At 38.3% G+C, this 10,441-nt stretch overlaps 1 protein-coding gene across 2 annotated transcripts in view; it reads left to right on the forward strand.

The window, feature by feature from the left end:
- BRAF (B-Raf proto-oncogene, serine/threonine kinase) overlaps positions 1-2,090 on the forward strand; it is a 142,735-nt gene extending 140,645 nt beyond the window's left edge. For both annotated transcript variants that reach the window (XM_015244245.3, XM_072964326.1), the window contains exon 19: positions 723-2,090. In XM_015244245.3, coding sequence (XP_015099731.1) covers positions 723-745 — 23 coding nt within the window. In that variant the 3' untranslated portion in view covers positions 746-2,090. The remainder of the gene's footprint in view (positions 1-722) is intronic.
- Positions 2,091-10,441: the final 8,351 nt, after the last annotated feature.

Here is a 10,441-nt window from a genome sequence, read left to right on the forward strand (position 1 = left end):
CTAAATTCTGATAGTTGTCAGTTATTAGCCAACTCCTAGAAATGAACTATGATGCATGTAATAAGAGGAACTAATCTCTAGTTTCAAGTAGAAGCTGTGGACAAAATAGTAAGTAGGTGAAGATAATGGCATGAAGCCTCTAAATTCAGTAAGAGAGTATAGTACCTCAAAGGGACTTTGTGGTTTAAAAAAAATTTTATGCTGAGAATAATGTTCATTGACGTGTTCCTATATGTAATTTTTTGGTAGTTTAAAAAGTGAAATGAACTAGAAATGGGATGGGTCTAGATTTTCTTTCCTTCAGTCAAATGTGTGATATGAATCATTTGCCCTGTGGATTTTATCTTTTACAAAATGAGAAAAAGTTCTTGCTTCTTCCTTCCTAATAGTGGCATTATAATAATGAAAATGAGTTGGTAATTTGGAGGGGAAATATTCTACAAATCAGCCTTACCATTTTACCATCCGTTTCTGAGAAATTTTGTTCATTAGAACTGTTTTCAGCTTGATTAGAACCATAGCATGTAAAACCCAACTGGGAAATTATCTACAGACTTCATATACTGTGTAAGTTGTCATCTTTCATGGTTTCAGCCACTTTTGCTTTTAAATTAATGATGTCTAGTTAATCACCTTTCAGTGAGGTTTCAGTGAGGCTTTTCTGTGACTCAAAGTTATTTGAGATAACTTTTTTAAAATTAGCTCTTCTCCTCCCTCTACAGGAGAATTTGCAGCCTTCAAGTAGCCACACCATCATGAGAGCATCTACTCTTATTTCTTAAGTCTTGTGTTCGTACAATTTGTTAACATCAAAACACAGTTCTGTTCCTCAAATCTTTTTAAAGATACAAAATTTTCAATGCATAAGCTGGTGTGGAACAGAATGGAATTTCCCATCCAACAAAAGAGGGAAGAATGTTTTAGGAACCAGAATTCTCTGCTGCCAGTGTTTCTTCAACACAAATACCACGTGCATACAAGTCTGCCCATTCCCAGGAAGAAAGAGGAGAGACCCTGAGTTCTGACCTTTTGATGGTCAGGCATGATGGAACGAAACTGCTGCTACAGCTTGGGAGATTTGCTCTGGAAAGTCTGCCAGTCAACTTTGCCCTTCTAACCACCAGATCAATGTGTGGCTGGTCATCTGATGGGGCAGTTGCGATCACCAAGCCTCGTTCTCTTTCCTGTCCTGGGATTTCGTTTTGGAGCTCTTTCCCCAGCCGTCACTGGTTAATTTCTGAGGGATGGAACAAGAATGCAGCATGCCCTTCCTGTGTGGTGCATGTTCAGTCCTTGACAAATTTTTATCAAAATGAAGCTATTTTATTTAAATGGCAGGTGAGAGGGGAGGAGGTAGGTTTTGATGTAGAGCAAAAGGGAATGCTGCATCTTTTTCCTGACCTGCTGGGTCTCCGGCCTTTGTTTCCTTGCTCACCGTGGGTCTGCCTGGCGGGCAGGCTGGAAGTGCTGGCGCACATTGCCTTCTTTTCCCATTGGGTCCAGCAACAAAGACAAGTGTTTGGGGATTTTTTTTTTCCTCTGCAATGTAGCAAGTTCTCAGGAAAATACAATTGATATCTTCCTCTTAAGCTCTTCCAGTCACCAAGTACCTATGTGGCTACTTTGTCCAGGGCACAAAATGCCATGGCAGTACCTAATTAAAAGCCTACAAAACTGCTTGATAACAGTTTTGAATGTGAGACGTTTATGTAATTTAAATGTAAGGTACAAGTTTTAATTTCTGAGTTTATTATATTTTTATTAAAAAGAAAATAATTTTCACATTTAATTGAATTGGAATAAAATAATACTTCCCACTAGAATTATATATCCTGGAAAATTGTATTTTTGTTATATAAACAGCTTTTAAAGAAAGATCAATATCCTTTTCTCTACCTAAATACATGGGAGTCTTAGCATAATGACAAATATTTATAATTTTGAAATTAATGGTACTTGCTGGATCCACACTAACATCTTTACTAATATCTCATTGTTTCTTCCAACTTACTCCTACACTACATCCTCCATCCTCTTTCTAGTCTTTTATCTAGAATATGCAACCTAAAATAAAAATGGTGGTGTCTTCATTCATTCTCCTTCCTTTTTTCCCAAGCCTGGTCTTCAAAAGGTTGGGTAAATTTGGCAGCTTAGTTCCCCAGGCAGAGAATAGAGAGCAATTTTAGGTGTGTTGGGACTGAGGGAGGATGTGTAAAGCAGAACATCAGTTGTTTTTATAGAAAGAACTGCTGTGGCATTAAGAACCTCATTCTTTATCTTTGCATAAATGGAGAATATAACCTAGTCATAACTTCCCTTGGCCTTTGCTAAAGCGTGGTAGTAGCAAAGAAAGTGACTCTGGATGTATTAAGGGCAAATACCTCCCTTATCATGAATCTAGAATCTCTTATCAAGATTTAGGAATGTAAATCAAATCAAATGTACCTAGCCTGACCAAGCTATGTAGCCAAGGACCTGAAAGAAATTAGATAGGACCTATAAAATTAATCAGGGAATTAGAAATTATTTAAAGTTTTCAAATTGTGACTTGCCCCGCTATCTCAGCCTACTAAAGCTTACTGCCATTAGATACTTGTTGCTAAAATACTTGTATTCGGAGGAAGGCCTACTAAAAATTTCATGGACTTGTAAAAGATTGACCCAGTAAAATGGAAAATATTCTGAAGTTATAAATGAGTTTGAAAAGCATTGTGTTCTTAAGTCTTACATGAGCAGAGCAATATCTTACAAAATTCGAAGTTTGCAAAAATGGAAATGATTTATGCTGATTTGAAGAGCATCTTGTGTGCATAATGCTGCCTCTCTTTTAAAAGCGTTGTTTATTTTTCTTTTTAAATATGTCCCCATAGATGCTTTTAAACATGCTTATGTTACCTCTACCAAGAATGGAGAGAGCTGGGCTGGAACCAGAGGCGTGTCCTGCCGGAGGCTCTAGTGCAGGACTGCCTCGGCAGTTATGGGGAAAGCTTAGCATTGGAATTTTCAAAACAAAGTTCAAGGTGATACACTTTTTTCTTCCCTTTCTTTTTAGAATAGGTTGCTATCTTATTTGAAAAGGGGGAATAGACTTGATCTCAAGTGAAACTTTGCCCAGATGCTGGCTCAGGATATTCTTGAGAGATTCTTACAGAGCTCTTAAAAAATAAAAATAAAATTTTAGAATTTTCCTTTTCTTCTTTTCTCCATCAACTCCTTTTTTCTCTAGTTTACACATGACATGGAAAAGGAATTTCTTCTGAGTTTTACTTGCTTTATTTTTGATGCTTAGACTATAGATAGACTTGTTAGGCTCCTAAGAAAATACAAGGAAGAACTCCTTGTTTGTTGTGCAGAGCACTTTATGAGTAATTTGTGTAGATAGTGTGTGGCTGCTTCACTGATGATCTTGTAAGGCTGTAATTATCTGTCTTTCCTGTAAGGTGGCTGCAGTGCCTTCTGTAGTGTATTTTATTTTGGGTAAGGAGAGGTGGAAAATTTGAGAGCAACCATAAAAGATTGTTTTAAAATATGTAGTATTCCTGATGGACTTTTTCATCATTAAACTAGTCTAGGCTAGGATCTAAACTTTTGCCACTGAAATAATATTGACAAAAAGTAGTTTATAAAAGGGATTTGTGAATAGAAAATCCAATATAATCATTTGTACTTATGTGCACCTTAAGAGAAGATTGTGTCTAGATGTCAAATTCTGGTTTCTCAACATCCAGTCCCTGATTGCATTTGAGATCTGGGAGGACATACTGGGGCAAGCTAGAAGGTAAAATCCCGTATATTTTAGTATATATATTATATTTACGTTGGTGTTGGAGAAGGAAGAGCACTTTGTAGTAATAAAGAATTCAATACTTCAACACTCTCGACCTGAAACTTTGTAAATATTTCCTAGCTTCTCGTTTGGTGCAGTCATAGCTCTCTATCACACAATGTTATCTTTTATTCAGCAGGCACTGTTGAAACTGCTGCACCCCCTCCTCAGATCTCACCCCTCCCCACTCACCTCTCCAGCCTTGTGTGAACCTCATTTAGCTTTAGTTTGAAACACACTGCAGGGTTCAGGTGACCTCTTCAAAAACTACCTCCTCAGAATGAGGTAATGAATAGTTATTTATTTGAAAATATGGAAAGTCAGGAGCTCTAGAACATGAAGATGATTTAAGATTTTAACTTTTATGTGTACTTGTGTTGTGCACTCTCATTTTGTCCTAAAGGGCATTATACATTTCAGCAGTAATACTGAAAAATGTAGCTCAGAGTATCTGAATGTTGTTGAAAGTGGTGCCAGAATCTGTTTAGGGGTACGTTTCAGAATCTTAACATTAAGTCAGTTGCATGGAATGAAATAGTTAATGATAACACTTCACTAACAGTGATACAATTTTAATTTTCAGTAGGCTTGGCAAGTACATCTTTATAATGAGTTAGCCACAGCTTTGTCACATACACAGAGACTCCTGTAGACAGACTGCCCAGTTAAGAGGGTAGAAGATGACCCATTTTACAAGATTCTCTCCTTTGTTTAAATTGGCATTGTTAGTGCTAGAATATCAGCACTTTGAGACTAGTAGATTCTAACCATTAGGCTATTAAAAAACAAACAAAAAAAATTGCCAGACATGGAAAGTTTACTGTAAGTATAAACAGCAAATGGCTTACAAGTCATACATTAAAATGGTGTGGGTGAGCCTCTAGAAAAATACCTTGACAATTTGCCAAATGATCTTACTGTGCCTTCATGATGCAATAAAAAAAGCTAAATTTTTAGCAGAAATCAGTGATATGTGAAGAGAGCAGCCACCCTGGTCTAACTCAGCTGTGTTAATATTTTTTAGAGTGCAATTTAGACTGCAAGGATAAATGCACTGAAGAGTTTATAGCCAAAATCACATTTGAAAAATGAGAAAACACACAGGTAAATTTTCAGTGAATAAAATTATTTTTTTAAAGCACATAATCCCTAGTATAGTCAGATATATTTATCACATAGAGCAACTAGGTTGAAATCATAGTTCAAAGACATTTCTAGAGAAACTTTTTCTACTCCCTTAGGTTCTTCAAAGCATGGAACTTTTATACAACAGAAATGTTTGACAGACATTCTAAGAAAATGCTGTAGTTTATGGTTGAAGTACTGTGTGCTGGGCAGCAGTCATGTTTTAACTAGTGAGAAGGGGGAAATTAACATGTAGGACAGAGTTTGATACTGTTGGTTTCCAGAGTACTGCTACCAACGTAGACACTGGTGCGTGTGAAAGGTCAGCTTGCCTCCCAGGACTTGTTTGCAGATTAGCTGTCGTGCTGATGCTGTTCAAGGTTCTCTGGGGGCCAGGTGCCATCTCGAGAGGCTCCTCTATATGGGGACATTGGAAGAGGTAAGGACCTGGCCAGTGGGTGTGAATTGGACAGGCTCCACGGTCTGCTTCTTGTATCTTGATTCCTTGCCACCTTCAAAGAAGCTCCAGCGAGTTCTCTAGATGTTTTACTAAGGTGTGTTACTAATGCCCGTAGGTTGTTGAGCACCCGAGGAGCGCAGTAGCATCTCTGCCTGGTTGTATATTGGCCAGAGGAGAATGAAGTGGCCAGTGTACTCATGTTCCATGTTGCTAGCTCTGGTACATTGAAAATACTGGTAAGATTTTTGTTTTATCAGTACACTAGACAGTAAGCTGTGTTTTGTTGTTTCTAGATAATCAGTTTTTCACCTCTGTTTGGGAAGATGTTTAAATTGAATTTCAGTCCTAAATTTTGCCAGTTGTGGTAATTAACAGTTTCTATCAGGTATTTTTAAGGTAGAAGTGGACAGAAGCATCAGTCCTAGAATCTTAAGATAACAGTGGTTTATTTTAAAACATTTAAGGGTGGTTAGTCTCCACCTCAAAAAAGTGATTAGATCTTATTTCAACATCAATAACTTCAACTGTTATTTTTTAATACTTTTTTAACCATTTGACCCTCCTTTACCCAACTGTTACTTAAATCAGTTACTAAATCAGTTTTATTAAAATGTTTGATTTTATTTAGCTGTTTTGACTAATTACAATGATAAAGCCAGTTGTGCATGAGGACACAGCCAGTGAGTGTATCTGGGTTTTGGTGATGCATTAAAAAAAAAAAATTCTGTAGATTGAAATACTCTTTGAAAACAAAGAGCCGAAATATGTTATTCATGTTAGTGTCCAAAAACAAATTTGTGCAAACCATCTGCTTCTCCTGGCAGGCTGAGCACATTGTCCAGCACCCATGAGCGGCTGGTTCTCATCACAGTGTCTGTGTGGGAAATTGGGCAAGAAATTCACGTAAAAGACACAGCAGAGGAAGGCTTCTGTTACAGAAGTGGGGGTGGGGGTTACGAGTAAGTTGCTTAGTAAATTGGTTTTGTTTTGAAGGTTATTATGTTACATTTGTGTGTTAAGCCTTTTTTTAATGCACTTGTGTTTTGGTGGAGTATGTGTCACATAGGAGGAAACTTCAGACTAGCATAAGCAACAAAGCTCACAGACAAGGCACAAATGTAGACAAAATGGACCAAAATGGGGGGGAGGGGTGAGGAGTAAGTCTAGGGGTAGGGAAAAATTGATGTGAGGGTGGGAAATAAACTATAATTACCTGAAATAAAATGTAAGAGTGCAATAAGTGTGCTTTTTATCTAAGCTGTGAACGGGTTTTTAAAAAATCATTCCTTCCTAATACATTTGCATATGTTCCGTAGCTGATTAAAAACAGCTATGTAAACATATAATGCCTTTTTATTCATATTACAAACATAAATGGCTAACCTTTATGTCTTATTTATCTTCATGTTATGTTAGTTTACATACAGGGGGGTGTATGTGTGGGTGTGCGCGCGTGCGTGCTGTAACTTTGCCCTCCTTCATATGAAAATGCGTTTGTTGGGTCTTCTGTTTCCTTTGGCCGTGCCATAGGCTATGGCCTTCATGGTGTCGCTTGATTTGAAGGAGTCTGTCACAGTGATATCTCATTCATTGGTTGTACACTCTGGCCCTTTCCTTACACAGCAGTTGCTGTTTTTCCTAAATAGGAGTGTACAATTCTCAGGAGATTGAATTTAACTGTTTGACATATGTCCCTTTGAATTCTATTTAGCAGTTATGATTGCTCTTTGGTTTGGACCAAGAAAAAGGGAATCATCCCCTTTTTCACAAATTTCTTGGTTTGAGGACAATTCTGTAAGAGAGGAAAGGGAAATCCTTTGTTTTACCTGCAGTGAGTTGATGGCCCCTGGTTTACCACTCCAGACCTAATGGTGATTCACATACGCATTCCTTTCCTTTCTTGCTGCCAAAGGTTTGGGTTTAGTTCACTTCAGTTCTGCTCAAGCATTGAAAAGGTTGTCATGGAGTCTGGGGTGTGCCCAGTGAAAATTGTCCACAGACCTCTCTCTCTACCTGCTTTGCAAAAATTACAATGGAGTAACTATTTTTAAAGCTTATTTTTCAATTCATAAAAAAAGACATTTATTTTCAGTCAAATGGATGATGTCTCCCTCTTGTTCCTTAATCCTGTGTTTGCTTGAATCTTTCTGTCAGTTCTTCCCCATACCCACTTCCTGATACTTTGGTTCTCTTTCCTGCTCAGGTCCCTTCATTTGTACTTTGGAGTTTTTCTCATGTAAATTTGTACAATGGAAAATATTGTTCAGTTTGGGTAGAAAGCATGGAGAATTAAATAAAGATAGCTGAAATTCAGATTGAAGAAATTTATTTCTGTGTAAAGTTATTTAAAAACTCTGTATTATATAAAAGGCAAAAAAAGATCTATGTACTTGATGTGAATATGCGAATACTGCTAAAATAAAGATTGACTGCATGGAGAAGCCTTTATCAAGATCATTTTTCTAGCACTGTCACATTCAGTAATAGAGGTAGTCAGGGTTTTGATAGTCAGTTCTTTTAGGCACTGGAGGGACTGAGAAGTGTACCTTTTTTCATACATAATGTCAATTACTGCTTGGTGGGTAGAAGTTACTTATATGAGAAAAATATTTAAAGTCAGTTGTCAAGGTAAGTGCCTGGTACAGTGTAGTGGCTACACTCTTCTAGTGGTGACAGTCTTTTGTCCTCAGGTACTTTATGATGCTGTGACCTGACTGTGCCCCTCTAGTGGCTCAGCTGAAGTGTGTGCTGTAATTGAGTCATTTAAGAAGTGGTCTCTCTGGAGAAGTTCCCCCAGAGAATTGTCTTTCAAACTTTTTGACACAACTTCCAATAATACATTTTCTGTAGAAACACAGAATGTACACACAAACACATGTATTTGAAACTATGCACTCATGTTTTATACTTCATTATTATTATTTTAATGCTGGCTACCTACCCCTGTAAGGTAATTTTATGCATTTGATTTCATGAAGTTTGAAAGACATCTAAAGTATCTTCAGGCTATGTCAAATTACCAGGTGAAGTTTCCAGAAGAGAGATAAAACAATTTTAAAACTTCACCTGGAAACCCTGTGTCTGAGAACAATATGAACATAAAAGTCTTCAAGACGGCACATATTTGAAGAACTGGTTTCTCATCTTCATGCCCCTCCAACATAAAGTGCTGTTGAGACAAGTATTTTCTCTGAACTGCAGTTTTCTCATCTAAAGAAAACTAATTCTGTAATATAAATATTAACACTCACCTTTAAATAACTTTCATACATCATTAGAGTAATTGTAGCCCCATTTCTGTAGTTTTCCTTAAAATTTAGCCCAGAATTATAAACCCTTTAAGAGCTGTGATAAAATTCTATTATAAAGAACCCTACTAAACTAGCTCTTCTGCAATTTTATCAGCGGCTGAAAAGATTGGGCTTGCTCTCCGGGTTACACTAGTTCTCCTAGACTCATAAAAGGTTAGTGCCAAGAGTTCATAAAGGTGCATGATCCCCCTCCTCAGTTACTGAGTTTGAATCCCCAGGGATGACTTTCCTACGCTCAGGTGGCCAGGCAAGGTCAGGCTTTTGTTTCCAAGATGACTACTATGCATTTTATGGATGCTGTATATGTACCTTTTTGTTGTGATTGTGATGACTGTAATGAACTGGAGAGAAGCAGGTGTGGACTCAGTGACCTCGAGTATGCAGCTAGAAGTGGATGCTGACCAGCAGTCTCCACTTGCCCATGCTGTCCTGTCCCAGGAGCCAGCCCACCGCTCCGGGAAGTGACGACAGGGGACGGTCCCGCAGCTGCAGCAGGTCATCAGCAGCTCAGGCAGCTCCCGTTTCCTCCACGGTACCCTGTTGTCCCGCTGAAGCTCCCGAAGTGCCAGTGGCAGCAGGCACCTGTTACCCTCTTCTACAGAATAGTTCTGGAGGCAAGTGGAACCGAGATGACTTCTTGTACCTTCCTGTTAACATGCCCCACAGATGTTCCTTAGACAGCACCTCCCTTGTCTCACAACTTTATTAGATAATCAGTTGTGTTACTTATACTCAGGTTTCCATAGGAAATTTGGTAAACTTACAAATTTGTGTTAAAATGTGACACTTGATGTTCTCTGCTGGCATCAAGAATGGTTTCACCGCCTACCTTTCCATTTATGAAGGTACATCTTTCCATCTACCAGGCCACACGCTAAAACTTTACTGTGAATGTACTTTTAGCTACTCAACAGGAAGGGAGAAAGAGACATCCTAAATGTCTTTTGTATTAGGCAGAGGAGGTGGAGGGGGGCTGCATCTGCTGAAATAACCTGTTTACAGCTTGTCTATCTCCATGTGGAGGCTTTCCTGTAAAAATCAAACTGGGATTCAAAGGTCACTGTACACCTAGCTTAGACCCAATGGTCTAGAAGTAATAGTTGCTTCCATTTAGAGTATTTCCTTCATGCCAGATGATATAGTTCTGAGGGCTTTATGTACTAACCCATTTAATCTATTTAATGTTTTACACATGAGGATATTGAGGCACAATTCAGATAAGTAATCTGCCCAAACTCACAGCAAGTAAATAAATGGTAGAGCTGTGAGCCAGATCCAGCAAGTCTGACTCCAGAGCCTGAGTTCAGCAAGCACTCTGCCAGTTTTTCTAACTGCAGGTTGAAGCCCATTAGTGGGTAGTAAAATCAGTCTGTCAACCATTTTATGTAGAATCGAAGAGAAACCATCACAGATAAGTTTTCATAATGCTTTTGAATTATATACACATACACACACACAAAAGAATAAAATTATTTCTTAGAGTAGGTAGGTCATGATCAAAAAGCTTTACACCATCTGTCTGACTCAGACCCTCCAGCCAGCCAGGATAGAACCTTGGTTCTCTGTGTCTTGGAGCTTGGGCAAGTTAGTTACCTAACATATCTACAGTTCAGCTTACCCATCTATAAAATGGAAAAAAGGTGAGGACTTAAGCTATCATAGCAGGGTGGAGGCCCATTCCTTTGAGAAGAGATTGGGGACAATTTCTGCATCAGCTTA

This window comes from Vicugna pacos, chromosome 7 (assembly GCF_048564905.1).
Source record: "Vicugna pacos chromosome 7, VicPac4, whole genome shotgun sequence".
NCBI classification, from domain to species: Eukaryota; Metazoa; Chordata; class Mammalia; order Artiodactyla; family Camelidae; genus Vicugna; species Vicugna pacos.